Source organism: Bombina bombina, chromosome 5 (genome assembly GCF_027579735.1).
Source record: "Bombina bombina isolate aBomBom1 chromosome 5, aBomBom1.pri, whole genome shotgun sequence".
Classification (NCBI taxonomy): domain Eukaryota; kingdom Metazoa; phylum Chordata; class Amphibia; order Anura; family Bombinatoridae; genus Bombina; species Bombina bombina.
Window position 1 is genome coordinate 413,352,039 of NC_069503.1, and position 15,331 is coordinate 413,367,369.

A 15,331-nucleotide genomic window follows, 5' to 3' on the forward strand; every position below is an offset into this window, starting at 1 on the left:
AGCAATTAGCCCGATCGCATATGATCGGGTTGATTGACACCCCCTGCTAGCGGCCGATTTGCCATGAATCTGCAGGGGGCGGCATTGCCCAAACATTTCACTATAAATGCTTGTGCGCATTATGGTAAGCTAAAATGTCCTAACATTCTAATAAAAAAAAACAATATTAAATTACTAAATAGAACAGTGGGTTTGATCAAATCAGATAATAAAAAGCAACTTATTTCAGGATTTTTTTTTAAACTCTGAACAACTGTCATTCAGGTTTTATCTAGATTGGAAAAAGTACATTAAATGAATGTCCCATTAAGATATGTAATCAATGTGTCAATAATATAGGGGACACAATTCACATACAATTATATTACATGTATAATGATATAAAAAAAAATAGTTTGACCCTGTAATTATAAGCATTTGTTAGAAAAACATTAATTAGAAAAAAAAATTGTTTTAAAAAGTTGTTACATTTTAAAACTTTGTTATTTAGCAAAATTTTAGAAGTAATTATTGCAGATGACACAATATAATTTTCTCTTAACATTTCACAAATAAAAGAAAATGCATTCACAAAATATTTATTCATAACATATTAATTTCAAAATTTCTTAATTTTACTACAAAAATGCATACATACAACATAAATTGACAACAATTGTACATATAAAATAAATAATCATCAATGTCATTTGTTGATATAAACTTTCCTATATTTATGAATATGTAATAGTACTAGGCCATTAATATTATTATTTTTTATTATTTATTTATAAAAGGGTCCTGAATTTACCATTTAAAATTGTTTTATGAACTGTGATAATGTTCATGCATAGAACATTAAATGATAACATTAATAGTGCTAGTAGGACCAAGCTATGTTGGTGGATATTTAAATAACTTTTAAATACTTTATAAAAAGTAGCCCAACAACCAAATAATATAGTATTTTTAAACACTAGTGGTAAAGAAGTGTCATTTTTATTTAAATATATATACATGTATTTTAATTCACTGTTTTAAAACTATTAATGTGTGTCTATGTCACTAATTTGAGTCAACGTTCATTTATAGTTTATCAGTTTTATTGTTTCATCTCCTTAAAGGGCCATTATACACTCATTTTTTCTTTGCATAAATGTTTTGTAGATCTATTTATAAAGCCCATAAAGTTTTTTTTTTTTTTAAAAATGTATAATTTTGCTTATTCTTCATAGTAGTGTCTATTACATGCAGTTATATGAAAATGAGTGTATACTGTCCCTTTAAAGGGACACTAAAGACAAAATACATTTTCATAATTCAGATAGAGCATGCAGTTTTAAGAGACTTTCCAATTTGACAAATTTTGCAGTCTTTTTTTATACTCACTTTCTGTGGCACCAGCTCCTGTGGAGCATATACACAAGTTCACAGGGTATATGTATACTAGTCTGTGATTGGCTGATGGGGGAAAAATAAATTTTTAAGAAAAAAAAATTTGCAGATTTTTTAAAAATTCAGATTAAGTGTTTTTGCATTGTCTTTTTATCATACCCTTGTTAATTATGTAATTCTACTGTGTGCAATGGTCCTTTAAGGGTCATCTCTGTATTTCCTTTATTCCTCTATTATATCTATATATATGTGTGTGACTATGGTGAAAATTGCATTGTTTTGGGTCAGGTGATTATTATTACTATTATTATTATTTCTGAACTTTGTTACAGAAATAGCTCAGCTTGTCTGCCTTATCTACTAATTACTTAATTAAATATTCAATTTAACTTTGTTTAAATATTTTATTATGAAAATATAAATATATTTGTAAAGATCAAATATAATTAGAATATTTATAAAAAATTGGATTCTGAAATAATAATAATATTAAGTATGTGGAAATTACACATAATCTTTGGATCCTGGATATCTTTTTGAGGAGCAGAGCAATAATTAAAATAAAATAATATTTAAATTAAATTGATAATTTACCATTATACAGTATGCAAATAAAATTAGTATGGTACTTTCTACTTTCTTTCCGAATCAAGCTCATTTTTCTTCTCATCAACTGATTTCCAATTAATGTATATTTTTTGCTTTCAAAATTATTTACATGTACATTTTGATCTCCCTTCTCCTTACTTCCTTTTCTTATCTTCATAATGTATCATTTTATTACTTCATATTTTATCTTTCCTTACACATTTTCATTATCTATTTTTTGTACCATCACACATTTGTTGATGTTAGTTGGAAAATGTGAGATGTGAGAATCTGTTGATGAACATGGTCAAAACGTGTTAAGGGACATATGGAACTGAGCTACATTTGCCTGCCCCCATATTTGCAATCATGGATATAAATATTTAATTCATATTTCAGTTAATTTAAAGATGACCAATTCTTATCAGATATAGCTGCTAAATTTATGTTATTTTAATACTGAAAATGTATTTTTTTTAATATTTTGGTAAGTTGAAATATGAAAATGAAGCATATTCTTAATACCTATAAAAATGAACACTGTTATTAATAGCCATTTACTTATAGAAAAAATAGCTTTATCTATAAAAAAATCACACAAAATTGCTTAATATGTCTCTCTCTCTCTCTCTCTCTCTCTCTCTCTCTCTCTTTATAATGTGTGTGTGTAAAGCTTTTACTGAGTTTAACTTTTCTATGAATATTTCATATTTTCATATGGTGAAAAGTTATCACCAATACTTTAAATTATACACATTATTGTATGTCTTAAAATATAGCTTAAATTGTGATATTTTTTTTGTGTTTCAGTGTAAATTATCTGTGTTTCAATTGCATTGTTTTAAACTTTAAAAGTCCATACATTCATACATAGTATAAAAACCTAACTGGGAATGCCTTTTCCTCTAAGCTAATATATCTGATATTATATTATTTAACATGTTGCTTCAAAGTTTAATTATGTGTAATATAACAACTTTGCAGTGTAGTTTCATTAATTAGTTTGCTCCCTTTTCCTATCAGGACTTGACATGCAACTTGCTGACTTACCTGCAGCATATGTGTCCATAATTTGAATTAAACAATAACCACTGAAAAACTATATACTTTTTACTAACATTAGCTAGCCTTGTTTTCTACAGACTCAAGCCCTTATTTGCTTCTCCAAATAAGGTGAATGATGGGTTGTGTTTGGCTATTAAAAAACAATTGCAGTAAAAAAAAAAAAGGTAATTTTATATTAATATTTTGACTTAAATTGATATGAAAGTGCTGAACCAAAAATGGCTGGCTCCTTAGCTTACATTCCTGTTTTTTCAAAAAAAGATACCCAGAGAATAAAAAAAATAACAATAGGAGTAAATTAGAAAACATAATTTATACTTACCTGATAAATTATTTTCTTTCCTGGCATGGAGAGTCCATGAATACATTCAATTACTAGTGGGAGTTTAACTCCTGGCCACCAGGTGGAGGCAAAGAACACCCCAGCAAAACTTCAAGTATCTTCCCACTACCCACAGTCCCCAGTCATTCAGTTGAGGAATTATGGAAATAGAAGAAGACACAAAGGGTATAGAGGTGCCTGAGGTTTAGAAAAATGACAAAAACCTGTCTTAAAATAAGGGCGGGTCGTGGACTCTCCATGCCATGAAATAAAATAATTTATCAGGTAAATATAAACTATGTTTTCATTCCAATGGCATGGAGAGTCCACAAATACATTTAATTACTAGTGGGAACCAATACCAAAGCTAGAGTCCACAGAATGGAAGGGAGGAATACACAAGACAGGCGAACCTAAACAGAAAGCACCACCACGTGAAGTATTTTCCTCCCAAAAGAAGCCTCAGCTGAGGCAAAAACATCAAATTTGGAAAATTTGGAAAAAGTATGGAATAATGAACAAGTCACCACCTTGCAAATCTTTTCCATCGAAGCATAATTTTTAAAGGCCCAAAAGGAAGCGACAGCCCTAGTGGAGTGAGCTGTAATTTTCTCTGGAGGCTGCTGTTCAACTGCCTCATAAGCCAATCGAATAACACTTTTTTTTTTTTTTTTCCTTTTTTTTTTTTTTTTTTTTTTTTTTCTCTTTTTCTCTCTTCCTCCCTCCTTTGCCCCCCCTAGAAAAATTTAAAAGCTAAAAAACCTTTCCTTGAAGCCGGTCAGGAATTTGACAATTAATTTGTAGGTGGCTCCACCTTTCTCAATAATTTAAAGGTTGAAATTACTTAAAATTTACACTGGACTACTCGAATTTATCATTTATTACTGTAAAGATTTGTCTTTTTTTTAGGCTTACAACAATGAGTTAGGGTAAATCTCGTGTTAATGACTATTGTGATAAAGGAAGAAAAGTTAAATATCTAATATTTGAAAAGGTTATGATTTTGTTTTCATGTATATTTTATCTGTATGTCTGCTTCATGTTTTCTGGTTCCAAATGACATAAGTGTACCATTGATTATGTAACTTTTTGTTTTTCCCTTTTCTTTCTTATTTCTGTATATTCTTTTTTTGACCTTTAATAACAATAAAAAACATTATATTAAAAAAAAAAAAAAAAAAACCCCAGAAGGAGAGAGTAGAAGAAAGGAGAGAGTAGAATAAGTGGCCTTCTGAGCACTCAGTTTACCTGAAAAGAAAACAAAAAGAGCAGAAGATTGACAAAAATCTTTTGTAGCCTGTAAATAGAACCATAAAGCACACAAAACATCCAGATTGTGCAATAACCACTCATTCTTAGAGGAAGGATTAGGACAAAATAAAGGAACAACAATTTCTTGGTTAATATTGCATTTCGAGACCACCTTAGGAAGAAATCCTAACTTAGTACAGAGAACCGCCTTCTCCGTATGCAGAATTAGATAAGGAGAATCACAGTGTAGAGCCAAAAGCTCCAAAACTCTATGGGCAGAGGAAATTGCCATCAGAAACAAAACCTTCCAGGACAATAACTTGATATCAATAGTATGCATAGGCTCAAATGGAGCCTGCTGCAGAACTTTAACAACCAGATTAAGACTTCAAGGAGGAGCAATTGACTTAAACACAAGCCTGATTCTAACCAAAGCCTGGACAAAATATTGAACATCTGCCAAAATTGACAGATGCTTCTGCAGAAGACTCAACAGAGACGAAATCTGACCCTTTAGGGTACTGACTGATAAACCCTTCTCTGGGGCCTCCTGAAAAAAGGATAGAATGCGGGGAATTCTCACCTGACTCCAACAAAGACCCCTAGATCTGCACCAATGAAGGTATTTACATCATACCTTATAATAAATCTTACAATTTACAGGCTTACAAGCCTGAATCATAGTCTCAATAATCTTCATAGAAAAACCTTGCCTGGACAAGACAAGGCATTCAATCTCCAAGCAGTCAGCCTCAGAGAGACTAAGTTCAGATGAAGGAAGGCACCCTGAAGTAGAAGATCCTTCCTCAGAGGCAATTTCCACGAGGGAAATGACGACATCCTCACTAGGTCCGCAAACCAAGTTCTTCAAGGCCCCGCTGGAGCTATTAGAATCACTGAAGCCTGCTCCTGTTTGATACAAGCTATCACCCGAGGATGGAGGGCAACCGGAGGAAACAGAAAAATGAGACCAAAATCCCATGGTACTGCCAGGGCATCTACCAGAGCTGCTTGAGGATCTCTTGATCTTGCTCCATATTTTGAAAGCTTGACATTTAGATGAGATGCCATCAGATCCAGCTCCGGAACTCCCCACTTGAGGGTTAACATTAAAAAAAAAATTCCAGATGGAGAGCCCATTCCCCTGGATGTAACATCTGCCTGCTCAGATTATCCGCTTCCCAGTTGTCCAGCCCTGGGATATGAATGGCAGAGAGATGACAATTGTGAGACTCTGCCCACTAAAGAATGTGCGTCACCTCCTTCATAGCTAACAAGCTCAGAGTTCCTCCTTGGTGGTTGATATATGCCACCGCAGTGATGTTGTTTGATTGAAATCTGATAAACCGGACTAAACTCAGTTGAGACCTAGCTGATAGAGGATTGAGAATTGCTCTCAATACTAGGATATTTATATGGAGGTCAGACTCCTCCTGAGTCCAAAGTCCCTGAGCTGCTCCCTAGCCTAACAAGCTGGCATCTGTGGTCACAATCTCCCAAGAAGGTCTCAGGAAGCAAGTGTCCTGAGACAAATGGTCCTGGGAGATCCACCAAGAGGGAGACATCCTTGTCTGAGAGTCTAAAACTATCCTTAGAGAGAGATCCAAGTGGTCTCCATTCCATTGATTGAGCATACATAACTGTAGAGGTCTCAGATGAAAGCAGGCAAACTGAATAATGTCCATGGATGCCACGATGAGACCAAAAACTTCCATGCATACAGCCACCGATTGACAAACAGAGAACTGAAGAGAACAACAGGCCTCCAGAAGCTTGAATTTTCTGTCCTCCATCAAAAAAATCTTCATAGCTGCTGAGTCTATGATTGTCCCCAGGAAACATACTTGGCACCAAGGAACTTTTCCCTAGATTCACCTTCTACCCGTGAGAGCAGAGAATAACTAACAGAGAATCTGTATGGGATTTGCTAACTGAAAAGATGGCGCCTGGTTCAAGATATCATCCAGGTAAGGAGCCACTGCAATCCCTAGAGATCTGGCCACAACCAAAAGAGCCCTTAGAACCTTCGTAAAGATTCGAGGAGCAGTGGCAAGGCCAAAAGACAGGGCTACAAATTGGAAATGATGATCCAAAAAAGCGAACCTCAGGAACTTGAAATCTTCCCTGTGGATACACACATGAAGATACGCATCCTTTAGGTCTATAGTGGTTATAAACTGACCCTCCTGAACTAGAGGGAGAATAGAACAAATAGTTGAAATCAATATAAAAAGAAAAGGACGCTTCTGCAGCTGACACTGTTTATACAAGAATATCTATATACGTCTCCAAACAAGTTTTATGCATATATATATATATATATATATATATATATATATATGTCTCAAAAACTTAAAAAGCTCTCCTATTGTGTGTAGTTTCTACAATAATGACATAAGGGTGTATAATTAAGGATTTATCTAAATGTAAACAATATTCATTTCATCAGCATAGAATATAAAATCACAAATAGGGACGTTTCCCTTGAAGCAGCTAGCTATTTTCCAAAATCAGTTATCCAAAATATATATTGGACTCAACAGCACAAATAAAACAGAATATAAAAAGTCCTTTTTAAAATGAATAAAACATTAAGTCACAAAATTTGGTTCCACAACCACCTTTTTTCAAAACCACCTTTTTCACTTTTACTCTTTGGCCCAAATTATATCGCCAGAAACTTATTATCCCAGCAACTTAGAGTTGAGAATTGCTGCTTAGCGAAAGTGTATACACATTCTCAATCCTGGAGAATCACACTTGTACAGTTTCCACAAGTGAATGCCGTATCGGCCCTTTTCAACCTTTGGGGACAAAAAAACATTTTACCTTTGCTGCATCACGCTGTTCTATCAGCTTGCCAAACAGAAAAAGGGAGTTCCTCTCAACTTGACTCAAACTTAGAGTAGAGGTTACCTGCTCCTCTGTTCCTGTGCAATGATGTGTATGATTGGTAGTAGGGCCGGTCATGTGACCTGTACGTTTCTTCTGATTGGTGCAAATTCGTTTTCCTTGTTTGGTGGGTTTGAAATGGAAAAAATGTCACAAACTTGACGAAAAGCTTTGGTAATCGCACTGAGTCCCCACAGTCCTTCACCTTTGGTGCGTTTCGCCCGTTTATAGAGCTTTATCAAGATGCCTCTAAGCCCTATAAACAGGTGAAATGCATCAAATGCAAAGGACTTTGGGGTGTCATTGTGATTACTAAAGTTATTTGTCAAGTTTTTGACACTTTTTTCCCTTCTAACCCACCAAACAAGGAAAACAAATTTACGCCAATCAGAACTAGGTAAAGCACTTAGGGCTGCAGAAACTGCAGAAGTCAACTTCACAGCAAAATCTTTAGGCAAACTTTCCCAAAGACTGATTTAGAGGAACCACAGGGCACTGCATGTGAATCTGTCAGAGGCTGGGACATGTTAGCAGGAGGCTGAGACAACCCCTGAACAGCATTATCCTGAGTAAAAGAAGGCTCAGATAAGGAATCCTTATCCTTAGATAATATAACCTGATTAAGGCAAAGGGAACAAAATTGCACAAGAGGTATAACCAGGGCATCTGCACAATAAAGACATTTATCAAATGACAGAAAGTTTGGGATCGGCTTCCATAGTAAACAAAATAGCGCTTTATCCCCCCTATACTTATAGCCATGCTGGATAGACTCACCCAACTGGTAACCAGGAATCCAATCCACAACACCAGATAAATCCTGTTCAAACTGCAGATCCTAGAAAACTGCAAACATCAGAGAGAAGCGACAGGCAGGAAAAACTATCTAATGCCAGAAAATCCGGCTTCCAAACAGCCAGCTAGAAACAAACTGTTCAGCACTCAGGAAATAACAGAACTGTCACATGATCGCAAATTCAAAAGTAAGGTGCGGTCCAACAACTTTCTTAAAGAGATATTACCCAAACTAAATAAAAGGTAAACTTGGGCAAACAAATCCCCATAGCCAAAATAAAAAAAGCCTTCACATGACAGAACAGTGCCCTGAACTGCTGCCCAATAATTCCCCAAGTTTTAAAAGGGATATTCAGTCCCATAAGGATCCACCTTGTTCTATAAGTATCCTTTTTTTTTCTTCAAAAACAAGGAACTCCTAAGTGCTGCATCCTTCTCACCTAGAAGGTAAAAGCACTTACCCGTGGATCCGTTGTAGGGCAGGTACAGCAAACAGGTGTGAAAGAATCCTCACTGACAGACATGTAGATAAAGAAAAAACAGAGTAACCAACCCTGGTTTTCTATATAGGGATAGCAAAACTGTTGGAAGGTAAGCAAATACCACCTCGCTGTCTTCCAACTGCTAAAAGCCACCATTACTCTAACTAAAGAGAATTACATGGACACAGCATAACCCCAATCCTTGCTTGCAGGGAAAAGTACCCATTAAAGGATTAACAACTTGATTTATTCAGACACCTTCTTCGCATATCACCTACAATGTTATACAGGCAAAGAATGACTGGGGATTGTGGGTAGTGGGTGGATACTTGAAGCTTTGCTCAGGTGTTCTTTGCCTACACCTGGTGGCAAGGAGCTGAATTCCCACTAGTAATTGAAAGCATTCTTGGACTCTCCATGCCATTGGAAAGAAAGGTGCTTAAAATTGAATGCTCTAACTGAATCATGAAAAAAACAAATTGGGTTTCATGTCCATTTAAATTATGCTATTCCATCACAACAAAACATAAATGTATTGTTATTACAAAGTGTCCCTTTAATGTGAACTTCAAGCAAGTATCAAATCCCCTGGTTTAAATGTTTATATTTTCTTGAAATTATGCAAGTAGACTCTAACTTATGGAGTGATGAAATCTGGCAAGCCATCATATATATATGAAACTAAAGGGACAGTCTGGTCAAAATAAAACTTTCATGATTCAGATAGGGCATGCAATTTTAAACTTTCCAATTTACTTTTATAATCAAATTTGATTTGTTGTCTTGGTATTCTTTGTTGAAAGCTAAACCTAGGTAAGCTCATATGCTAATTTCTAAGCCCTTGAAGGCATGCTAACATTTTTTACAGCTAGACAGTGCTAGTTTATATGTGCTATATAGATAACACTGTGCTCTCTCCTGTTAAGTTATTTATGAGTCAGCAATGATTGGTTAAAGTGTAAGTTTGTCAAAAGCACTGAGATAAGGGGGCTGTCTGCAGAGTCTTAGATACAAGGTAATCACAGAGGTAAAAAGTATATTAATATAACAGTGTTGGGTATGCATAACTGGGAAAAGGGTAAAAAATGAATTATCTATCTTTTTAAACAATACAAATTCTGTAGTAGGCTGTCTCTAACTTTTTTTTTTTTTTTAAGTAAAAGAACTGTATAACATGTTTTATACCTCGGTTGCACTGTGCAATTTAAGTTGTTTTCAGAGAAGTGTCAAAAATATATTTTATATATTATATCATAGTTCCACATTTAGAAAATATCATATCTTGCAGTGCCATTGCATATTTTTATAATAATTAAACATTTTGTATTCATTTGTTACCATATCTACATTATTATTATTATTATTATTTTAAATATGGACCTTTCTCAAAGGAACTCAAAATGCCTCTGGCTGTTTGAATATCTGAGTGCTAATGTAATGTAAAAAGGAACAGTACTAGAAAAGTGATGACTAATCATGCACTCCCTTTATCCCTTTAGTTTCTGTTAACAAGTAGAAAGTGGGAATAGGAACAGTCTGACCTCATTTTAAGGCTAAAATGTGATTTAGAAAGCATTATTTTAACTATGAAAAGCTGGTATAACAAGCTAACGGATGAAAAAGGCGCATCTTTAATGCTAAAACTGCAACATTTTATTCCAGAAGATGTGCTCTAGCAGCAAATTCTGCTGCTGAGCCACAGCTATAAGTCACTTCCAAGTAACTCAATCTCATCCAAAACAAAGTCCATATCTTCACGGCTCACTTGAGGGCTGATGACGATCTGACGGAAAAAGTTAACTTTATCACGATGAGGTTGATATCCTAACATCATACTGCCCTTTTTCATCATCCGTTCCTTGATTGCAGGTGCAACCTGTAAAAATCACACAAAATCATATTTCACATATAACTGTATTCATTTTATTATTATTTTTTATATTTTGGTGTACATTTTAAAAAATACAAACCCCAGCCCAATAACATCTCTTGTTATCAGTTGTAAAACAATTGATGAATTGACTTCCACTGTTGAACCTTTTATGGAATATGAGAAAAGTATATGCTTAAAATGCTTAAAAATATAAATTATAGAACACCTGTTCCATTTTTTTGTATAGTAGAATGGGGTGGAAAATAAAAACATTTCCTAGTATTTTGTATCCTTGTGTAATGTATAATTCAAAGTGTTTTATGTCCATTTTAAGGGACATGAAACTTACTTTTTTCATTATTCAGATAGAGCATATAATTTAAAAAAAATATCAAATTTACTTCTGTTATGACAATTGTTTTCTTCTCATGGTATTCTTTGTTGAACAGCATACCTAGGTAGGTATCGTGCACATGTATGAAGTGATATATGTCAACAACACCACTACCATTTAGTGCTCTTGCAAATATAAAACACTGCAAAACTGCTGCCATATTGTGCTCTAGACATCTGAATGTTTCTGAGCCTACCTCCTTTTCATCAAAGGATACCAAGAGAACAAAGTAAGTGTTTTTAGGTCTTATGCCCCCTTAAGTGAACCCCAGCCAAAAAAAAAAACATTTTACTCAAACAAATCAGACATTCATCATTATTAGTAAGTCAAGGTTTTCTAATGACCTGAGAAAACATGTTTTTTGTATAGTTTTTCTTGGTTCACCCATTCCTTACATGATAGAACCAACATTTTTAGGTGTATTGTGTTTATAATTCTGATGGTTTGTAACATCTTTGAAAATGAAGGCAAAAAAACACCCAAGATTAATACAAATTGCACAGCAATTGCAAACTCAGATTGAAAGGATTTTTTGTTCTCTAAAGAATTTTTTCTTCAGAAAGTGAATATTGGTAGTCTGAGACAGTACACCGAGGTGACTCATCTGAGTGAACTTCATTATATTATCTTATTTCCTAATATTAATATCAAACAGCTTTAAGGAGGCAAGACTTTGGCTTGATTATATGATTATATTTTGATTGAATTGACAGTCTGGGCATTGTTCAGCATTTTATACAGAACGTTATGATGCAATACTACTAGTAATTGCAAATGGAATAAACCTTTGGAAATTTCTTCACATTTTAAAGTCATCTGTTTTACGAAATATCTTTATTTTTAATTTGTGATAGATAATAATCTTTTTTTTTTTTTAACACACACACATATGCTACACACAAATGCACACACAACACACACCACACTCTCACACACCATACTCTCACACACACACACACACCATACTTTCACACAAATGCACACACAACACACACACACAGCACCACACTCTCTCTCACACACACCACACTCTCACACACACATAATACACACAAATGCACACACACATATATACTACACACAAATGCACACGCACACACACATATACTACACACAAATGCATATGCAACACACACACACAGCACCACACTCTTTTTCTCTCTCACACACCACACTCTCACACACACACCACACTCTGACACACATATACTACACACAAATGCACACACACCACACACAGACATAAATATACTACACACAAATGCACACACACTACACACACATATACTACACACAAATGCACAAACACACCACACACACACACATATACTACACACAAATACACACACACACACACATATATACTACACACACATATACTACACACAAATGCACACACACCAAACACACATGTACTATACACACACACATATATACTACACACAAATACACACACACACACACCACACACACACATATACTACACACAATACACACACACACACACACACATATATATACTACACACACATATACTACACACAAATGCACACACACCAAACACACATGTACTATACACACGCACATATACTACACACAAATACACACACACACACACATATACTACACACAAATGCACACACAACACACACACTAATTTTTCTCTCACACAATACACACTCATTAGCATAGGCAGTAAATAATATTTTTGGCTATTTTTATTTCATGACCTGGAAAATGTAAGTTTAATTCTGGAACAAATGAAAGATGATCATTTTACATTATTATTCATACCTGTTTAAAAATCTTTATATTAATACACAAATCATGTCATTTTTTTAACATGCATCTCAGATACAAATCAGTAGCATGAAAGAAGCAAATTAAGCTTTACACCACATCTGGAAATGTTCTAGCCACAAAGCAAATTGCCTATTGCGTTATTTAAGGTGTGCTGTATAAATGACTACTTTGTTGATTGATAGCTACCTTTATGTGTTATTTAGCAAATGACTCACTTTGTGTTCAGAATTTTACAGAATCAAAGAACTGCACATTTTACAAGGTCATGAAAAGATATATTACCAGAAGTCCTATAAACAAAACAATGGATTACAGCTAACAGTTCTCCATGTATTAAATAATCATACTTCAAATATAAGTTTTCTAGATAGTTTTACTTACCAGATATTTTTGTTTCAGTGCTTAAACTAAGATATACACAGCTCTAGAATGCAGCTAATTTGAGTTAAAAGGTCATTATAGTGGGGAAATTACTTACTGTAATTCATTCATTAAAGCAAGTGCATTTTATCATTATAGACCCTGCAATGGGGTTAAACACATAGTTATATTACCACTCAGGAGCAGCAGAGAACTGAAAGTCCTGGGTGGAAACTGCTAGTGAGCTAGTAAGCAGTTATAGGTGTACATTTATTAAGCAGCGGATGCTGCAATCTACCCCAGAAGTTGCCGGCATGCCGGAAACTTAAGTTAAGAGGTAGCGGTCGTAAAACTGCTGCTCCTTAACTAATCAGCAATCATCCGGATCAGATACCGCCCCCCAATCAGCCGCTATCAGGGGGCAGTATTGCAAAAGCATTTCACTAGAAACCCTGGTGCAATGATAAATGCCGAAAGCGTATGCTGTCTGCATTTATTGATGTCAGGCGGACATGATTCGCTAAAGCGAATCATGTCTGCCTGCAAGTTGATAAATCTACCCCATTGTCACTTAGTTGGCTTGTGCAGGTACTGCTGCTGATTAGCTAACCGGTTGTTTCTGCTAGGGACCAGCAAGTCACTGCAGGTCCCAATAATGCATTGTTGCTCTTGAGATGATTTCAACTATATTTGTAACTCTTTTTTAGGAATTAACCACATAGTTATATGCAAGCAATAGTGCAGTAATAAACTACTATAACATATTAAAGCATTTTTTTTTTGCACTTTTATGTTCCTTTAAAAATACTGTCTAGGACAGTGGTTCTCAACCAAAGTGACCTCAAGGCCCAGTAAATTTTAGCTAGACATGTCCAGGGCCCGGTATTTTTTTTAAATATTTATATATATATATATATATATATATATATATATATATATATATATATATATATATATATGAGTGAGCAGCAGGGGCAGGCTGATCAGCCAGGCAAATAGGACCTGGGCCGAGGGACCATCAAGTAGGGGGGCCCACAAATGGCATCTCCACGGATCCTGGTGCATTGCTTAAGCTGGAGTTTTCAGTTGCCCTATCAGTAACTAAGCAAAAAAAATGTGGGTTTAGTGGGGGCCCTGGCAGGGGTCTGTCGCTGTGAGGGCCATGGAGTGTGGGATCTGGCCCTGGAGGTTGGGTGCCCTTTCTCTGGACCGTAATGTTGGGGGTCCTGGCTCTGGAGGTTGAGGGGCCTGTTGGGGGCAGGGCAGGGAGGCTACCATGTTTATTTGCATAAAATTGAATATATTTTGGTCAGTGTGAGACAGTTTTCCTGGGGCCTTGATTGGTATCAGTCTGCCCCTGGTGTGCAGTGGGGTAAGAGTGTGCAGTTCGGGCATGACAGGTCGGGGCCCACCAGCAGGGCTATCACGGCCCGGTACTGGGCCACGGCCCGGCTGTTGAGAAACCAGGGTCTAGGATATTTCTGACTTCTGCTCTTAAAGCTGCAACAATGGTGCGAATGCAATGCATATAAATGTAACAGACAAGCAAAAAGTAAGATCCAAGTAATATTGGCTCACATATGATAAACTAAGCTATATGTAATCTGTCATCTTGCTGCCTTTCAAACCTCTCATAATCTCATAATACTCAGTAAATTTTATATTACTTCTAAAATGTTTAGTAGGATTTTGGGAGCCTTTAGTGCAGTCAGAATAACTTGTTCTTGCTTGAACAATGCCTCATGCTTTGATTTACAGAACAGTGTTCCGAGTTGCATAGTAATGCAAAACACTAAAGAATACTGTATTATAAGCAATGTAATATGGCATATTAAATGAATATTTTATGATCAGTTAACACTTATCAAACAGTTATGCAAGGTCAGTTTATTCTGTTAAACCAGGGTGAATAAAATTAATCAGGCTCTGGAAAAATATAATTGGTAAGCTACTTAAAAGACCATTAAAAATAGTATAATTGCATAATCAACAAAAAGAAAATAAAGAGACAATGATCAAGGGACCGATGATTAAAAGTTCACCATCAAAAATGTTAAAAAAACCCAACAGGTTTAGCCTCACAGGTACAGTCTTGGGGGCAATTATCAAAGAAAAAAAGGCTGTCCCTGCGA

The 15,331-nt window shown here is 35.2% G+C and overlaps 1 protein-coding gene across 1 annotated transcript in view; it reads right to left on the minus strand.

Annotated features, from left to right (window-relative positions):
* Positions 1-10,399: 10,399 nt before the first annotated feature.
* The window catches only part of GADL1 (glutamate decarboxylase like 1), a 579,827-nt gene continuing 574,895 nt past the window's right edge, over positions 10,400-15,331 (minus strand). The window contains exon 15 of the mRNA XM_053714251.1: positions 10,400-10,645. Within this exon, the coding sequence (XP_053570226.1) occupies positions 10,472-10,645 (174 nt within the window). The 3' untranslated portion in view covers positions 10,400-10,471. The remainder of the gene's footprint in view (positions 10,646-15,331) is intronic.